We start from the raw sequence: 18,704 nt of genomic DNA, 5'->3' as shown, positions 1-18,704 counted from the left end.
GCCGAAGCGCGCGAGAGAAACACAAAAACCACGCGCGCGGTCAGTTCAGAGCTGCGTCCAAGTCAGTGATCGATCAAGCCGAAGTGTACAGAAAAAAAAAGTTTCCGGCTCGCGGATCACCTGTCACGGGCGCCTGCTGCTGGCTGTAGTAGCTCATCCTGGCGAGACGGCGACGCGCAGCAAACCAAGGACGGACGAGATGGTAGTGTTCGTGGGGACGACGGACAAGGCGATGCTCGTGCGCGCGAGCGTGTTTTTATAGAGGACAAGGGTCTGTTACTCTGTTCGGTTTACTTCGACGTGATAGCCCGATAGGAAATAGGAAGTGCGCGGAAGTTGGGCACCGGCGGCCGGCCTCGGTGGCGTCGGCTCTTAACTGTGATTGGTTTGCCAGTTGGGTTGAAACAAAAACCCGGCGGAGTCTCAGATGCGGCACAGCTTGAAGAAACTTGCACACGCGTGGCCTTCTGCCAGTGGCACGTACGGTTAGTTTCAACTGTGAAATCACCTGTTGCAACAGATAGCCAAGCTAGATGACCAATTTAGATGCAGCCTATAGGTGCACGCGTGGGCATGTCGCAGATCTGGAACTGACAGCACGTGTGCTGAAGTCGAATGGTGGAATGAACGCTGAACGTGAAGACTGAGAACGAACATACGAACACCGAACCCTGCAACTTAAGCAACTTAACTTCGTCAGGTTGTCAATGGCGTCGTCCATCCTCATTATATTTCATCATCTCCGTCGTGCCTCCATGCCCCGTTCGCCGTGAAACGTTTTTACTATGTACCTAGATATACACTATGTTTAGATACGTAAGCAAAAGTTATGAATCTAGAAATAATAAAACGATCTACAATTTAGAATGAAGAGAAAAATTCTTCAAGAAAGAAAAGAGTAATATGCAGATAGTCGTCTGTATCTTAACAGAAATTACAGTACATTAGCAGAACAGATAAACCAGTGACCCTATAAATATTTATGCACACCAACCATTATGCATCAGCAAATAAGTCCCTAGTTCTTAGTTTTGTGGAGTGAGTGGAGTGGAGCAGTTTTTCGTGGAGTGTAGTACTGTCAAACACCCCCTTAGATGTATCCTAAAAATACACGCGTGGGCATGTCGCAGATCTGGAACTGGCAGCGCGTGTTGAGTCGAATGGTGGACTGAACTCTGAACCTGAAGACTTACAATTTGGAATGGGTGGAGTATATATCATCAAAAAATTCTCAAGAAAGAAAAGAATATTATGCAGATAATCATCTGTATCTTAACAGAAACTACAGTACATTTAGCAGAACAGATAAACCAGTGGTCCTATAAATATTTACTGTATAGCAGAATATATACAGTCTGCCATCCTGCACACCAACCATTATGCATCAGCAAATAAGTACCTACTTCTTAGTTTTTCATCCATAGTTCAACACTTATGAAGGCTGGTAACTTCATAACTCGTATTCCATCTATCTACAAGAAAATTTCACAAGATAAACCGAGGTTTCAGGATCAGCTTTTCTCTGCCAAAGAAGTAACCACGGTTAATCCAACAATTGAGTCATTGACATAACTAGCATCCATCTAACATCATGTTTTTGCCCTGCCATGCTAAAACATTGCTTAGTATAAGCAGTGACAGTGTCTTTCTACACATGCATGATGCTTATGGATACCTATTATATCCTGCTTGAATTGGTAAACACTTGTGTAATACAATACTTTAGACTAAAAGATGTGCAATGATCTGACATGCATTTATCACATATTGAGTATTTCATACAACCACAAACACATGTTCTAATGCATTTCTAACATCTCATCGCTCAGAGTAATTAATCATATAGCAGCACAATTGTAGCTTATCAGATGAAGTCTACTGCTTGGTAAGAAAATGTAGCAAATGAGGAGCAAGCTTTCTCATAGTTGAAGTCTGCAAAATGGAAAAATTGAAACTACACTTCAGATAACTGAATCTCCTACTCCTATGGTAAACTGGAAACAGGCAGCAGTAAGAGTGCCAATTGTTCAAAATTTTCCGTTGTATTCTGCAGTTGATGTGCAGTCTCTAAAGCGAGGTCATTATCTAGAGAAGTCTCAAAAACTGTAGAGTGGTTTCAGTAAAATCTCAGGAACACAAATCAATCAAGTTACTCCTGTGAAGGGATCGATCCACTCGCTGTCGCTTCTCTTTCCACCGTGCTGTTACAACAGAACAGGACTACAGAAGTGTGAAATCGTTCTAGAACATAACCACAAAGTTCGAAATACCAGCACATACAACCTCGTTCGTTTTAAGAGCAAAGCCGCATCCAGCCTGAGGATCGTGGAACCTCGTTCTGAGCACCCCGTCGACCCAATGCAGCAATGCTCTCCATCGACACCAGGCCGCGGTGGCGGCAGGTCCCTGTACCCGTCGAAGAAGTGGCAGCGGCACCACACAACCGGCGGCTCCGTCTCCTCCGCGCGCGCTTGCGCCATCTGATCACACAATGCACAGAAATCGAGCATTTTTGGGCGAGCAAACGCGGTGCGTCAGCGGGCGGGCGCACGCGTGTACGGCGAGCTTGAGCTCCTCGCGGAGGCGGAGGATTCCGTGCTTCGGGTCCCTGGCCTGGAGCGGAAGAAGGGGAAGCGAGTGAGGGGGTGGAGCTGGGCTTGGTTGGGGCGCGGATTGGGGAACGGGAGCAGGGGACCTTCCGCTTTCAATGGAGGAGAGGCGGGGGCGATGTAACGGCGGCGCCGGCGGGACCGCCGGAGGGGACAGGGGAGAGCCATGGCGATCTCGGCGGGGCGAGCGGAACATTTACATATGGCCCCCTATTTGGATCGCGACTATTAATCACGATCCAAATATTTTCATAAAACCCCCTATCGCGACTATTAATCGCGATCCAAATATTTACATATATCGCGATTATTAATCGCGATCCGAATATTTTCATAAAACCCCCTAAATCGGATCCGCAGTTTTGCAGCGACCACCCTGGCCGGCGCAAGGGCACGGCAAGCACCGGAGGCAGAACCTGGACGCCGGCGGGGCGATGTAGAGGAGGCCAACCACCTCGGCGAACTCGTGGAGAAGTGGAAGGCGCTAGCCTTCCTCCACCACCAGTCCACTATCACCTCGACTCCTCGAGGAAGAAGAAGAGGCCGAGGCGGCGAGGCCGACGGCGACGAAGACGAAACGGCGGGGGCGCGTTTCCGGCGGACGTTAGGAGCACGAGAAGCGATCCACGTCTGCAACCGCATCCGGAATCATGGTGCCTTCGGATTACGCCGCCGTACGCTGCCGTGGAGAGGCTGGCTGGCCGGGATTACTGCTTGTTCACCGTCACGACGTCACGTGGAGACCGCGGCGGCCATCAAGGAGAACTTTGTCCAGCAGGTGGCCGGGCCCGGGGAGGGCGGCAGCCCGTCATTGCATATCAATAGAAAATTTCTTCAAGAATGATGACACTTGTGATCATAATTCATAAAAGATACAGCAGTTCAGACTACAGAGTTCAGATAAGCCAAATGGGTTCAAGCTTACAAGGTTGAATCATAATTCTTGACCAATGCATTCCAAAATGCGCAACTGGAGATATCACAATCTAGCTTGTTTCAGGTAAATATTGATGACAAAAATTAAAAAAGAAAAGATTATTATACAGATAATCGACTGTATCTTAACAGAAACTACAGCACATTAGACTATTTACAGTATGACATTCTGCATAACAACCATTATGCATCAGCAAATAAGCCCTACTTCTTAGTTTTCATCCATAGTTCAGTAATAATGAAGTCAACTGTTTGTTCTTAACTGATAGTTGAAATGGATACACCGGGCAATCATGAAGTCAAAATGGATACACTGGGCAATCATGAAGTCAAGATAGGTACAGCGGCCAACCATGTTGGTTTAATGAGTCAACACCCTTCTATAATCCAAATTAGAAGGAATAGAAGAAAACCTACATTATGAATGAATATATTGCCATGCATGTCAGGGAAAGTATCATCAAACGGGTCAGCCAGAAGCAATCCTTCTGATATACTTGAGATCTTTTGAGAAACTGAAATGATTATCAGATGGCCAATGAACTCCTCGTTTCCTAACTTACGGAACAAGTGCTGCTCACAGAATTGTGCACATGACAGTCAACCCATCCTGCAAACCATTGAAGAATATAGAAGGAATACAAATAAATATAATATTAGCGAACAACTATCAGATTTATTAGAGTTGAGCAATCCTACTTTACTCTGTTATAGTGCACTCGGTAAAAGATTTACCAAAGGTAACAATGAAAGCAAGAGACCATGGAGGCAGCACATCTGATCAATATAAAATACAATTTAGAGAAATCATGTAAAAGAAAACATGATAAGGCCTCTAACCAATTTAATATTCCTGTATCAGTTCCAATGGAGTAGACAAAGTGATACCTAAGATGTTCTCGAGATCACTTCTTGGACAGTATTCAAAGCAACATAAACTCCTCACAACACTCTCTTAGTTAAGAGAAAAATTGCAAGCTCTATTTCCTGTTCTCATGCACATATTGGGTATTACATATGGCCACAAGCGCATGTTCTCATGAATTCTTGACATGTCATCCTGCATGCTTTAAGTATATACTGAGAGGTTAACATGATAACATGGGAAAAAGAAACAGTGAAAGTGGAGTGTGATGTGATGTAGGGTAGGCAACTGAAATTGGGTTGTAGGTATGTTGACATTGACAGTCATTTCTTTCACAGTAGAATGCACTAGGCATCAGGTAAGTTGACATTAGTACCTATGCAGTTCATCGTGAATTTACATTTGGGGACTAATACAGTACCAACCTGATATACAGAGCACTATGAATTTAAGTGACAAAGTTAACACGCACATTTTCTTTAGGGTGAATGCATGACTTGGGACTATTGCTCAGAGTAATTAACCGCATAGCAGCACGACTGTAACTTACTCAAAATGAAGTCTACTGCTTGGTGAGAAAATGTAGCAAATGAGGAGCAAACTTTTCTCTGCACAAACAAATTCATTAATTCAACATTAGGAACACTTAAATAAGACAACTAGTTACATGGAGATTATGGAAATTTACTCCAGCGAAGATGCCGTCTGATAGTTCAACCAGGAAATCAGCTGACAAGCAAAGGTGCTGCATCTCATCCTCACTGTTGAAATATTCCAAATGGAAAAAAAAATGAAAGTACACTTCAAACAACCGAATCTCCTATTCTCCAAAAATTCCTGTTGTATTTTGCAGTAGAACTGCAGTCTAAAGCCAGATCGTTATCTAGAGAGCTCTCAAATGTTGTAAAGATCATATCTCATGTTGTAAAGTTCATGTTTCAGTAAAAATCTCGAACACTGACCAATCAAGTTATTCCTGAGAACAGGTTGATCGACACGCCGTCGCTTCTCATTCCACCGCACTGTTATAACAATACAAAAGTGTAAAATCGTACTACAAACCACCACAGAATTCGAAATACCAGCACACAGAACCCAGTTTGTTTTCAGAGCAAAGCCGTACCCAGCCTGAGGAACCTCCTCCTGAGCACCTCGTCGACCCAATGCTCGCCATCAGCACCCGTCGAAGAAGTGGCACAGACACGACGCGACCGGCTGCTCCGCGTCCTCCGCACGCGCGCCGCCTAATTGCACAATGCACAGAAATTTGGTCACACGATTCGAGGACTGGGCTGCGAGGAAATGCGGTGGGTGAGCTGGAGAGCGCGCGTAAAGCATACCTTGGATGAGCTTGAGCCCCTCGCAGAGGCGGAGGATCTCGAGCTTCCAGTCCTTGTCTTGGGTCGGAAGAAGAGAGGTGAGTGAACGGTGGAGCTGGGCTTGGTTGGGGCGCGGATTGGGGAACGGGAGCATGGGACCTTCCGCTTCCAATGGAGGAGAGGCGGCGGGGGCGGGTTTGGTGGGGAGGCGGTTGTAGTGGATGAGAGACATGGCGACTGCAGCCTTGAGCAACAACGAGTTGATGAGCGACGAGGAGGCGGCCATCGCCGCCGGCGGCGGGAGAGGAGAGCCATGGCGACCTCGGCGGGGCGGGAGGAACATTTACACAGGACCCCTGAATTGGATCGACAATTAATCGCGATCCAAATATTTTTACAAAACCTCCTAAATTAGATCGCGACCTTCTAAATTGGATCGCGATTACTAGTCGCGATCCGAATATTTGCAGAACCCCAAAAATCGGACCCATAGTTTTGCATCGATCACCCTGGCCGGCGCATGGGCACGGAGGGCAGCAGAGGGAGGAAGTGGACGCCGGTGGGCCGACGTAGAGGAGGCCGACCACCTCGGCGAACTCGAGGAGAAGTGGAAGGCCGAGGCGAACTCGACCTACCTCCGCCATTAGTTCGCCACCACCTCGAGGAAGACGACGAGGCCGAGGCGGCGAGAGGACAAAACGGCGGGGGCGCGTTGCCGGCGGACGGGAGCGCTCCATGTCTGCGACCGCGCCCTGCAGCACGGCGCCTTCGGATTACGCCGCCGTACGCTGCCGCTGGGGACGCCGGCTTGCCGCCAGGAAGCGGGGGTTATGGCGCGCCACCGCGGAAACGAATCCCGATGCGTTGCTGATGCAGCAGAGACGGTGGTGCTGATGGTCACGTGGAGATCGCGGCGGCCATCAAGGAGAGCTTCTCGTCGTGCAGGTGGCCGGGCCCGGGCGGCAGCCCGTCAGCAGCAACCCCCACCCAGCCCAGCTGCTCCAAAGACTGCAGAAGTTCTCGGTATTCATTCGATAATTCAAAATGAAGTACTACAGTTCACGAACTGCGCGGTGTGCTTCAAAATCCGAAATGCCATTAGTTCGAGCTGCTACAGCGCCTTGCGATCGATCGCTTTGCCATCCAAAATTTGCCGTTTGTGTTGGCCTGATTCGATCTCGTCTTTCTCAATCTCAGGGACGGCGCACCACTGCACGGCCGCACCCGCGTGTATACCAGTTTGCTAATAAGAACATAAAAAGTCCATGCATGGGCCTTTGGTCTTCTGATGATTCATGAACTGAGTAAGCTTTTCTGTGGCTGCACTGAATGCAACTTTACGAGCAGTTGTTTCTAGTTGATGAGCCACTATCATTCTCTTTTAAAAATTCTAAATAACACTCGGTTGATTTTGATGTTTCTGGGCCACCGATTTTTTTTCTCTCCTTCTTCAGTGAGAAGAGAAAAAAAGAAGATCAAAAAAAGAAGGGTCTAGTGCGTTTGTTCAATGGGCCGAGCCTATATTTTCTTTTTAGCATGACAGCTTGGGCTACTCGAAGATATAGGCCCAGGCAGCATCTTCTTATTTTCCTCGCGCATTTTTTCTTGGCTTTTGTCCATCCGACCATCATCAATCCGTGAACCGTGAAGTGAGCTGACCTTCATCGGCTCTATCCAAAACAGCGCACACCCCAACTTGTGGGCTGTTTACATAGAGCTATCAAAGAAAGCCAGGAACAGTTGTTGCGCACGCTTACGTGCAAGCAGTCATTTTCGTATCAGTAACTAGTCATCGTCACAGGGGCGTTCTACAGCCGGCAAACTGACATGCAGACTCGTTAAGCTAATGCAGACAGACGGCCGACGGCCGGCGGCTGAGCTGTCTATTTTACTACAGTCCGGGACACCCGGGACTATATAAAGCGATGGATGATGTTTACTCGAACTAGTAGATTCTTCAATCTTGAGGAGCAGACCCTGGCGGCAACTTCTTCCATCACCTACCTGGCTACCTCTCAGAGCTAAGCCAACTCCCCGACCTGCTGATGCATGTGTTCTTTTTTACAAATTTCAGACTGAAACTGAAGCTGCAGCATTACAAAAATCTGAAATGGAATGTTGATCTGAGCATGGTGTGGGAACGAATGCCGAATCCTATACGATTTATATCACAGACATAGTTACTCACAAGAAGAGAAAAGACAGAGAACAAAAGTGGCCACGAGGGAGCTGCGAGATTAGCAGCAGAGGCGATCCAATCCAATCTAGCTGGTGCTGCAAAATCTTGTCCTGCGATCACGTCTCCTGGCTTCCGTGGCGGGGCGTGGGGGCGGCGGCGACTGTGTCGTCGTCCGCCGGCTCCCATGCCGACGCGGTGAGCAGGGAGAGGTCCTTCCAGCCGAGCTTGAGGCATGCGTCCTCCTCCACCAGCGTGTACCCCTTCCACGGGTACATGCCGAGGAGCAGCCTGGCCTGCGTGGCGGGGCTCCCGGCCAGGGACACCGGCCGGAACCCGGCGCGCCGCAGCTCGTCGCTCCACCGCTCCACGCGCACCTCCCCTGTCCGCTTGGGTCCCCCCACGGCCACGATGTTCCGTATCTCCGCGCCCAGGAGCTGCCGCTCCACGGCGTGGCGCTCGGCGGCCTCCTCCTCGGCTGCGCCGGCGCCGTCGCCCAGCGCGTCGAACAGCGCCGAATAGTAGTGCAGCGCCTCCACGAACCGGCCCAGGAAGTCGCCGCTGTGGCCCAGGTCCTGCTCCACGATGGTGATCAGCTTCGGGCGCAGGGTCCTGAGCAGCCGCACCGTGCCCACGTCCGACCCCGTCACGTCGTAAAGGCAGTGGTGCATCCAGTGCACGACGGTGGCCTCGTCCTGCTGGTGGTGGTGGTGGCGCGGGCCGAGGAGGGCCGCGGCGTCCGCGACGTGCCCGATCTTCCCCTCGATGGGGTGGAACTCGAAGGGCAGGCCGAGGGAGGTGGCGAAGTCGGCGAGGCGGCGGCCGGTGGCCTCGAGCACGTCGAGCGAGGCGCCGAGCCCGGTGATCCGGATCGAGCGCGGCTTGCGCGGGCGGGAGGCGAGGATGTGGAAGAGCCCGGGCCACTGCAGGCCCTGCATGATGTCGAGGTCGATCACGTGGAGGCGGTCCTCGCCGTCGAGCGCCTGCAGGATGGCCTGGTTGGCGGTGAAGTGCGAGAACTTGACGAGCGGCGACAGCGCGTTGTACGACTGGAACGCGCCCGCGACGCGGCGGCTCTGCGCGGCCGCCAGCGGGCGGAGCGCCAGCGGCGAGTAGGCGCCCAGGTAGGAGCTGAGCACGCGCGCGCACAGCGCGTCCCCGAAGTAGGCCGCCACGCGCTCCGGGGACGACCCGAACGGCGACGCCAGCTCGCCGATTTCCGGGAGCAGCTCCCGCGCCTCCGTCAGCTGGTCCATGGCCACCGCCTCCGCGCACCGCAGCAGGAGGCTGAGCAGCCGCAGCCCCCGCGTCTCCGGCCCTTCCTCCGCCGCCGCGGCGGGGCCCAGCCCAAGCAGCTGCTGCCGCTTCCCCCGCGCGGGGCACCCATCCCCGTCCCCCTTTTCGTCGGGGGACACCGGAGCCCGCTTGGCCTTCATCGCTGCCGCTGCCGCCGCGTCGGTGGCGGGCGCGCGGGACAGCACGCCCTGGAGCATCGCGGCGCCGGCCAATAATTCGTCTCGGGCAACAGGGCAAGGCCGCCGAGTCGCTCGCTCGGTCACCACCCGTGGCAAGGCGAGCGAGAGGGGAGGGGACGGCTCACTGCTGTGCTGGCTACTGATAACGCTGGCGCGAGCGATGATGACTGGGCTGGGGAGCGCGAACGGGTCTCGCTCGCCGTTGGCTTCGCGCGCGGGGTCCGGCGCGTGCGAGCGACCGAGCAGGGGGGACGCCAGGGCGGCCGTCTGTTTGTCTGGTTGCAGGCAGTTGCTGGCGCGGCCAGGCAGAGGGAATCAAAGGACGCGGGCCGCGACAAGGCGACCGGTCGTCTCCATCTCCATCGGCAGGGCGGGGACGGGAAAGGCATGGGGTTTTTCTAAAGAAAATCACGGGGGTTGTGTGTGCCCGTGCCCTGTGCGTGCGTGTGCGGCCGGCGGTGCCGACGGGGTTGGTGTTGGTCTTGGTCCGGCCGGGATTGATTGGTAAAGCCAGTGATCATTCGGTGGGGGGCGAGGGGCGACCGGCGGGCGAGACGGGGCGCCGGACAAAAGCTCTCCTCGGATACCAGTGCCTCTCGGTGGGACGCTTCACGCTTGACGTTTCTGGTTAGGCACGGGCAGTGCCGGGCTGCCGGCGCCGCGCGTCGACGGGACGCTGCCAGCACGGCGTGGGTGTGGCGCTGCCGATATCGCGCAAGCGCTGATCTGCGGACGGCAGGGAGGATTTTACCCGAGCTGAGCCTGAGCCGATCGTCCCCCATGCTGGCTGACACCAAAATCCGGCAGTGAGAACGAGTCGACTGGGGTGAGCGATGAGGGAGGGTAGTGTCAGAGCTGTCAGCTGAAGTGTAGACGCAGTTCTCTGTACACTGTTTCTTTTCTTTCGGTACAAGAAGCTTTTTCAGGAAGTTCTACTACGGTCGTGACTCGTGAGATAGACGGCGTTTGTTATTTAGCATGGAGGTGCTTGCACGGCAAAAAAACAAATAAGAAAAACCAAAACTCCATAATGTCCGCAAAATGAATCGCAGCGTTTGGGGATAAATACTAGAGGCAATTTTGAGTATGGACTCAATTTGACAGCAACTCGTACAAGGTAACTGTTGACAACCAAAATTGAGAGGATCTAGACAGACTGGTCACAAAACCGGTCAGACTGGTCTGACCAAAGTGCTCAAAATACAAATTGGATTTCATCATTGTGTAGCTCTCATCGAGCAGATCAAAATGCATACGTAGAACACCCAATTTGGAGTTCGGATGAGAGAGTTATGACCTCAGGAAAATCTGCACCCAGGAAAACCGATCAGACCGGTTAGCCAGGGCGGTCGGACCGGTTTGGTCTGTGTAGTCCGAGTTAGGACTTGTTTTTTGACACGGGATTTGTTAGGGTTTCGACTCTAACGGGGCAAGATCTCCCCACCCTATAAATATAAAGGGTCACAGCCGATTGAGAGTATCCAATCGATCAAAAATATTATCAATCTACTATTTTGCCTTTTTACCTTTTCTCTTTGCCCTAGCTTTTCCAATCCCCATCTACTATTCTTCCTTCGTCTCTACGACGTTTAAGACGTTCTAGGTGGCCTGCTGACCCTACAACAATCCAAGGTGCGCATGTCCTGACGGGGTTCCTCCTGGGCGACCCTTCGTTGGTTTTCTTTGCCGGGCTCGCCGGCAGAACCGGTCTGACCAGCCCGCGCAGAGAAGCTACAAGGAGCCCCTCCACGTGCCGCACGTTCGAGCGCGTTCATGTGTTGGCCTGATTTTAGCGCCAATACATTTTGACGACTCCGTTGGGGAAGAAAAGAGATAAATCGGCTGCCATGGCTGGTTCTAATTCTAAACGTAGCGAGATTGATAAGTCCAACATCGTCAGGCTAGATCTGAAAAAGATTGCAGCCAACGAACACAAGGCTCTTGAAGAAGAGCTAAGAAGAATTGCAGAAGTTGCAGCATAAGAATTGGAGCAACGCAAGGAAGAAGCAACAAAGAAGTTCTTGTCGCACTTCGAGGAGGATCGTCATGGCTATGTCATAAATACTAAGGACATCACCTTTGATACTCCACCACCTAAGGTACAAACCAATGTGAGCACATCATCATCGCCATCTCCTTTTGTTACCGTAAATGATCTTACTATTGTAATAGACAACTTGCGCTTATCGATAACAAAAAGTGTGCAAGATATGGTAGATAAGAGCAATGGTAAACGGGTTGAGGGGAGTAATGATGTTGTATCTGTTTCTAATACTATACTACCTCAAATCCCATCTTGTAGTGCATCGGCAGCACCCGTAGTAGGGCCTCAATATGGCATGCCATTGAACTATTTCGTGGGACAAACACCTCCACCTCAATCTGGTCAGATTACACTGGTCAGACCGCATGGTCCAACCGGTCAGACCGGTCTAGGTTCCATATGCATCATCTCCGGAGCCTATAGCTACTATACCTCCCATTCAGGCTGGCTCTGGCCAATCTAGTGAGGTTCCTGGTTTTATAGCTCCATATACTAGAGTAGCTCATGGAACTCTGCTCGTGGTTCCTGTTGGAGTGGGTGTTTCTTATGATTCCATGCCTAATCCACAAATTAGTAGTCATTTGCGACATAATGTTTCTAATCCACTTGTACAATAGAATATGTTGCAATCGAATGCTTCTACATCACAATCATCTAGGCCAACCACTATTAGGTTTAATATCAATCTTGCTAAAAAAATGAAGGAGGATTATGGAATAGAAGTAAAACATAAGACTCGTACATATCAAAAGCCGTATCCCTTAAGTTTTGATTTGGTTTCTTATCCTTCTGTCCTCATTTTGTGAAATTTAGCAGGGATGATAGCAAAACTACTTGGAAGCACATTAGTCAATATATTGCTCAATTGGGAGAAGCTAGTTCCATAGAATAAATAAAAGTGCGATTATTTTCTTTATGTTTAACTGGAACTGTTTTTTCATGGTTTGCTTCATTACCTGTTAATTCTATTCATACTTGGGAGCAATTAGAGCAAAAATTTCATGATCACTTTTATAGTGGAGATAAGATTGAGTCATTTAACATCGGATAGGCAAAAGCATGATGAATCTATTGCTGATTATATTAGAAGGTTTAGTGATACAAAAAACCATTATTATAGTCTTGTTATCTCCAAGAAGGATCTTACTGGATTAGCTTTTAATGGATTGCGATCCCATATTAGAGATAAATTGGAAGGTCATGAATTTGCTAATGTTAACCAAGTCTTGCAAAGAGCTTTGGCTCAAGAAAGCCAAAGTAAAGATACTCGGCTCAAATCTGATCGTCCTAATATGCATATGCTAAATTATGATTCCTCGGAAGATGAGAGTAAAGAAGTGTATGTTGTTGAATTTGTATGGACACCAAGTGATACACCAAGCAGTTGTGTTTCTCTCAAGCCGGTCTAGAAAAATTAGCAAGGTGAGGTGAAATTCACTTTCGATGTGTCTAAATGTGATAGACTCTTTGATGAACTAATGAAGCTTGGAAAGATTAGGTGTTCTCGTACTATACCTCAGTTGATGATTTAAAGCGGCATGCTTATTGCAAGTGGCATAATTCATTTTCTCATGCTACTAATGACTGCAATGTTTTCCATAGACATATACAATCGGTCGTCAATGAAGGACGATTGAAGTTTTACGGAATGCAGATTGATCAAAATCCCTTTCCTATAAACACTCTTGAGTTAACAAATCCCAAAGTACTTTTTCGGCTGGATCAAGCTGAAAAAGCTAAAGGGAAGAATGTAATCATTGTAGAGGAGAGGCCTGAGAAGAAGGTGCCACTGAAGAAAATCCCTCAAGTTGTAGCAAAGGATTTGACGCTCGGGGGGAGGAGTCAAGAATAAGAAAGCCGACAACACGCCAACCAGTCTGACCGGTTCTTACACCGGTCTAACCGGTGCCTCCAGTAAGCCTGGAGGCGCCTCCAAATCCAAGAATAGAGTAAGGTTGAGCTTTGAAGAACTTCTAGCCAAGTACAAAAGGAAGGGGGCTGCTCAGAAGCGAAGGAGTCAGCCAAATGGTGCTAGAGATGCAAAAGCACCACCAAAACATGAAACGCAATAAGGTATGTGCCAACAACAAGATAATTTTGCTACTACACCATAATATTTTGTTGGATCAGTTATGCCATGATCTTGGTGTTATTCTTGCTATTACTCACCTGCTGATTATAGTAGTATGTACATGCAACCATATATGATTCAATATCCTATTTCATATCCAAACTATGATGCATTAGAAAGATCAGTCACTTGCAATAGCAATCTGGTAAAAAATAATGTATGCTGCTGTTGGACAGTGTGAGAGTAGTAACAAGCAAAATTCTAAGTGTATACAACTAAGGTGGTGTCCCTCAGGTTATCCCACACTCAAAAAAGAAGATTACAAAGGATGCACAAGTGAGGAGTAACAAACTGAAAAGAATCCGGCTAACCCAAAACGGATTAGGAAGGAGTGGAGGCCGAAGCAGGTAAATGCAGCATTGATTTGAGCAAATCAAGTATATGGCCGATAGGATGTTATTGCCCTTAGAAAAAAAATATATATGGCTGATGTTTTGTTCATCATCGTTCTTAGACAATTTTGGTCCAAGAGAGTATTTTTTGGCACGTATACTTTGCAAAAAAAAAAATGGGAGGCATGTGTTGACGACCAAAATTGATAGGATCTGGACAGACCAGACACAAAAACCAGTCAGACTAAGTACTCAAAATGCAAATTGGACTTTACCATTATGTATCTCTCGTCGAGTAGATCAAAATGCATATGTAGAACGTCCAATTTGGAGTTTGGATGAGAGAGTTATGACCTCAGAAAGATGTGTACCCAGGAAAATCGGTCAGACCGGTTTGCCAGGACGGTCAGACCGGTTTGGTCTATATAGTCCAAGTTAGGAGTGGTATTTTGATACAGGATTTGTTAGGGTTTCAACTCGTAAATGGGGAAGACCTCCCTATCTTATAAATATAAAAGGCTATGGTCGATTGAGGATGTCCAATCGATCAAAAACATTATCAATCTACTATTTTACCTTTTCTCTTTACCCTAATTTTTTCGATCCCCATCTGCTATTCTTTCTTCGTCTCTGCAACGTCTGAGGACGTTTTAAGTGACCTGCCGACTACAGAGTAGTGCAACGAGCCCCTCCGCGCGCCATAGGTTCGAGCGCGTTTGTGTGTTAGCCGATTTTAGCGCCGCCGGTAACGTCACAGGCTAATCGACGGAAAAAAAGTGACCAGATGAACCGGGGAAATTTGTCGTTTACCATCTGACGCTTGGATTTGGACCTCACAATCACAAGACCTGTTGCCAGTCCGAAGCAATCTCTTTTTTTTTTTGAGGGGGGTCCGAAGCAATCTCATGGGTCGATCCATCATTAACTGGGCTTGCGAGAAATTCCTATGGGCCGCCGATCCATCGTCTTTATCGGGCCTCTGAGAAACTTGTCGGAGAAACCTCTGGAGAGTCCAGAGGAAAAGAAGAGATCACGCCGGAACCGAGCGGCGCCGCCGATCTCCCACCAAATCCCATGACCGGCGGCAGCGGCGGGCGACGGGACCGCGAGCCTGACCCAGACGCCTCGGCGGCGCTGCCCGTCCCGTGGCCCTGCGCCTCGACGCAGCGGGCGCTCGCCGAGTGCCACCGCCGCGCCGCCCGGGGACCGCTGCAGCCGGAGGTGCTGTGCCGGCACCTGAACCGGGCGCTGGCGGAGTGTGTTGTGACCGCGTGCTGCCCCGACGAGACCGAGGCCGTTCGCACCCTCTGCGGCAGCGCCGGCACCGCGCTCAAGCGCACGCAGTGCCAGCGGGCGCGCATCGACCTCTCCCTCTGCCTCGAGGCACATCAAGAGCCCTGATCTCTCTGAGCAATCTCATCCGGCACAGGCGTACAGCTATTTTATTTGATGATCAAACCATGTCGTTCTATGTGTAATTCACTTATTTTGTAGGATGTAATTTTGTTGTGGAACATTGGAAGCCCAACCAATTCTGCACAGAACTGTACATTAGAGATGCAACATTATAGATGCAGCAGGAGTGAACTAATAAAACATGTGTTTTGGTATGTGCATGGCTTTGATACGAAATTCATGCTATGATCATGAGTTTCCAGTTGTATTCTTGGAAACAGATCATGAGTTGCTATTTGCTTGCTGTTGATTTAGAGTAGTGTAAAGCAACTTCAAGCAAAGTTTGCTTAATTGCTATTAATTAGTAAACACTTCTTCAGATACATGCACATGAATTTTTTCAGATTCGTTGTGTGGATTTTGATATTCTGAATGCCTAGAAACTTAGGCTGCCATTAAAACTATGGAGACATTGTGATGGAGATGTTGTTTTTGCTTCTCTATGAAAGTGCTGATGTTACATTGGCCTTATCTGTTCATGGACCAACAGAATACCATTATTTTTACCTGTAATTTGATTTCCTGAGTTCTATTTTCTATGAAAGTGTGTGTTGTTGTAGCCTGCAGCAAGACAAGCCAAAACAGGCCAAGCGGGCCAGGCTGCACGCACGAGCGCGACTGATAGCGCGTTATACTTTTCCCCAAGATACTTGACAAGTTTGAGATCTGACCATGCATTTTACTCATTTCTAAATAAGCCTATATCTTTTAAATCTTTCTTCGCTATTGATTACAAGTCTATCACATGTATTTCAACACGTCTTGGTCTAGTGTAATTGACCTCTGGATATTTTTAACCAACTACACTTCCTTATGTCTCTTGTTGGATGTTGTTGATACCAATTCAGAGTTGATGTTTTCAATTTTGCAATATCCCCCCCCCCCAAAAAAAAAACTAGCATAATGATACTTGCGCGGTTTTGCTTGAGAAGTGTAATCATGATGTTTGAGAGGCCTTCTATTCATCGATTGTGATTAATATTCTGATTTTATATGTCAGTTTGCAGTTTGATTAAAGATTCTGGTTTCACATGTGAGTTTGCACCTTGTTCATATACTGTGGCGGGTCGGCAGTGAGCGCACTTGAAGTGTTTTTACCTGCCATTCAAATGCTAGCAGCTAACCATGATTCGGAATCCTTTTGTGGTTGTAACATTAAGTCAGGACTCAAAATGATGCTGTGAATTTGAAAATCTGGATTCTTTAACATGCAGTTTTGTCGGTGGATAATTCTGTTCTGTTTCGACTTTCGAGACCTTGCCGAAACTTGCTTGCTGGGCTATTTGGGCCAAACGTCGTGAAGACAGATACATTAGACGCATGGCCCAACCCAACCCAGTCCGATCCCACCTGCCCCCTGCAGAGCCTACCACGTGGCGTCCACTTGAACCATAGCAATCGGCAGCTTCGTCGTCCCTCGTCCGCTCCGGCGCTCCTAGATTTGCCTCGTTTTGTCGACTTGTATCTTCCACTGCGACGGCGGAGGACGCCGGGCACGCGCTGCGCGCGATGTACGGGCTTCCTTCGGCCGCGCGGCCCCAGCTACCGCCTCAGTTCGCCTGCTTCGCTTCTTCCTCCGTTCCTCGGGTGAGGGCGGCGCCAGCGTACTGCTGCGCCAGCCTGAAGCAAGCGCGCCCTTCCGCCGTCGCTGCAGCCGTGACGGGGCGCGCGGCCGCGCCACTCTTGGCTGCGGCGCTCCTCCTTGCAGCTGCGCCCTATGGCCTACCTGCTACTATCCCTCCAGGTTTCTCCAAGCTCTGATTGTTGTTGCAAGATGCGCAAGCCTTCATGTTGCTGCTGCTGTTGTGTGTGTTTGCTGCATTGCGTATTTACATGTGAAATCGTTGCTGGTACTGTTGGTTTCTTGGAAAGTTGGAATTTTGGACATACTAGTCTACGGAGTACTGCCCTGGCATTTGAGGGTGTGTTTGGTTGCATGCACCAAATGATGCATGCATGGATGATTCTGGATGGGGTGGTTCAACCAATTTGCTTGGACCATATGGTTCTAGAGTAGAATAATATATTAAGTGGGATGGTCTTATCTTGGATGAGTTGGTCAAACAAAAGGATCATTATTATTTTGAATTATTTCATATATGAATCAAATGATACAACCAACCAAACACACCCTGAGGTTTGATTGTTAGTTATTGGACAATGGTCTTTATCTTAAAAAAAGTGATTGGACCGTGGTAGACTGGCAGTTGGTTGGTAGTTGGTTCTCACGCACGCATGGTTGTTGTGGGCTTGTAGCGCATATAGGCTCAATGCGAGATGTTAATAAGCGGTGAAAGGCATGATCTCTATGAATTTAGCTAAAGAAGGTAAGTACTTAGTCTGCAGGCATACCAGCAAAGCTATCGCATACTGAAACTTGCTCCCCTAATCAAGAAAGGAAAAGGAAACTTAATCTAGTGTAATGCATATTACATAAGGCGTTCATACTAGTTGGAATTCAGGCTGATCGATGTTTTGCCCCCCTCTCTCCCTATTGGACAGCATTTGCCCAACCAGTTTCAGAAGGCGCAGCACTGTTCCGGAAGGCCTGCATCGGGTGCCACGACATGGGAGGAAACATCCTACAGCCAGTGAGCTGCTGAAATCCTTGTGTGGAGCACAAATCTGTTATAAGTTCTGATCATCGTTTGTTCTTAACATGCTGCTTGATCATGCCAGGGAGCCACTCTTTTCCTGAAGGATCTCGAGAGGTAACCTGCCATATGGCAAACTGAAGAATCTGCTGCGGTTTAATTGCTCACTGTTACTAACGCAAAGGAGGCAAACTTGCTGCAGAAATGGAGTCGTTACAGAGGAGGAATTGTATAACATCACATACTACGGGAAAGGGAGGATGCCGGTGAGTTAAACCGTCTGGAGTGGCTATCTTTGCGTTCTTCAATTAGCAAACTAGTTGTTTTGGAGAAGAAGAAGATGAACTGAAATAGTGGCATGTTTGATTTTGGTCAGGGCTTTGGAGAGAAATGCACCCCAAGAGGACAGTGCACCTTCGGCCCCCGGCTATCTGAAGATGACATCAAGCTCCTAGCCTCGTTTGTCAAGTCACAAGCCGAAAACGGGTGGCCAAAGATCGAAGGTGATGGAGATTGATCGGCTGAGCGAGGAGAAGACACTGTTTGTTCTGAACTTGTAATTGTCTCTGTTCTCTGAACTTCTGAAGTTGTAACCTTCTGGTATCTGTTTTCTGAACTTCTAAAATCTAGCCTGAGTTTAGAACAAACAAATGTGAGCAGTGACCCCTGATCCAACCAAGTTCAGTGGCCAGTGGGGCTCAGGGTTCGCTAGTCACGATCTAACAAAGTCCCAGGTCAGCTTCCTGACGAGAGGGTTGGTGAGGTTGG

General features: G+C 48.9%; 3 protein-coding genes across 3 annotated transcripts; 2 read left to right on the top strand and 1 right to left on the bottom strand.

Annotated features, from left to right (window-relative positions):
- Positions 1 to 7,864: 7,864 nt before the first annotated feature.
- LOC117846545 (scarecrow-like protein 23) lies at positions 7,865 to 9,827 on the bottom strand. The gene has a single exon (XM_034727754.2). It carries the CDS (start codon positions 9,396 to 9,398, stop codon positions 8,025 to 8,027), a length of 1,374 nt encoding a protein of 457 aa, XP_034583645.1. The 5' UTR covers positions 9,399 to 9,827; the 3' UTR covers positions 7,865 to 8,024.
- Positions 9,828 to 14,798: 4,971 nt separating this feature from the next.
- LOC117845606 (uncharacterized) lies at positions 14,799 to 15,577 on the top strand. The gene has a single exon (XM_034726672.2). The coding sequence runs from the start codon at positions 14,962 to 14,964 to the stop codon at positions 15,286 to 15,288; it is 327 nt and encodes a 108-aa protein (XP_034582563.1). The 5' UTR covers positions 14,799 to 14,961; the 3' UTR covers positions 15,289 to 15,577.
- A 1,158-nt stretch (positions 15,578 to 16,735) lies between these two features.
- LOC117844150 (cytochrome c6, chloroplastic) lies at positions 16,736 to 18,647 on the top strand. Its single transcript, XM_034724916.2, has 5 exons — positions 16,736 to 17,086; positions 17,845 to 17,933; positions 18,022 to 18,053; positions 18,139 to 18,202; positions 18,313 to 18,647. The coding sequence occupies exons 1-5, from the start codon at positions 16,852 to 16,854 to the stop codon at positions 18,451 to 18,453; spliced, it is 561 nt and encodes a 186-aa protein (XP_034580807.1). The 5' UTR covers positions 16,736 to 16,851; the 3' UTR covers positions 18,454 to 18,647.
- Positions 18,648 to 18,704: the final 57 nt, after the last annotated feature.

This window comes from Setaria viridis, chromosome 2, assembly GCF_005286985.2.
Source record: "Setaria viridis chromosome 2, Setaria_viridis_v4.0, whole genome shotgun sequence".
NCBI lineage: Eukaryota > Viridiplantae > Streptophyta > Magnoliopsida > Poales > Poaceae > Setaria > Setaria viridis.
The sequence above is the reverse complement of the archived record's forward strand: the minus strand, read 5'-3'. Positions and strand labels throughout refer to the sequence as shown.

Coding starts and splice junctions, on each gene's coding strand:
- LOC117846545 (XM_034727754.2), bottom strand. CDS start 9,398: ATGCTCCAGGGCGTGCTGTCCCGCGCGCCCGCCACCGACGCGGCGGCA.
- LOC117845606 (XM_034726672.2), top strand. CDS start 14,962: ATGACCGGCGGCAGCGGCGGGCGACGGGACCGCGAGCCTGACCCAGAC.
- LOC117844150 (XM_034724916.2), top strand. CDS start 16,852: ATGTACGGGCTTCCTTCGGCCGCGCGGCCCCAGCTACCGCCTCAGTTC. Junction 17,934..18,021: donor GAGGAAACATCCTACAGCCA/GTGAGCTGCTGA, acceptor TGATCATGCCAG/GGAGCCACTCTTTTCCTGAA. Junction 18,054..18,138: donor TTCCTGAAGGATCTCGAGAG/GTAACCTGCCAT, acceptor AACTTGCTGCAG/AAATGGAGTCGTTACAGAGG.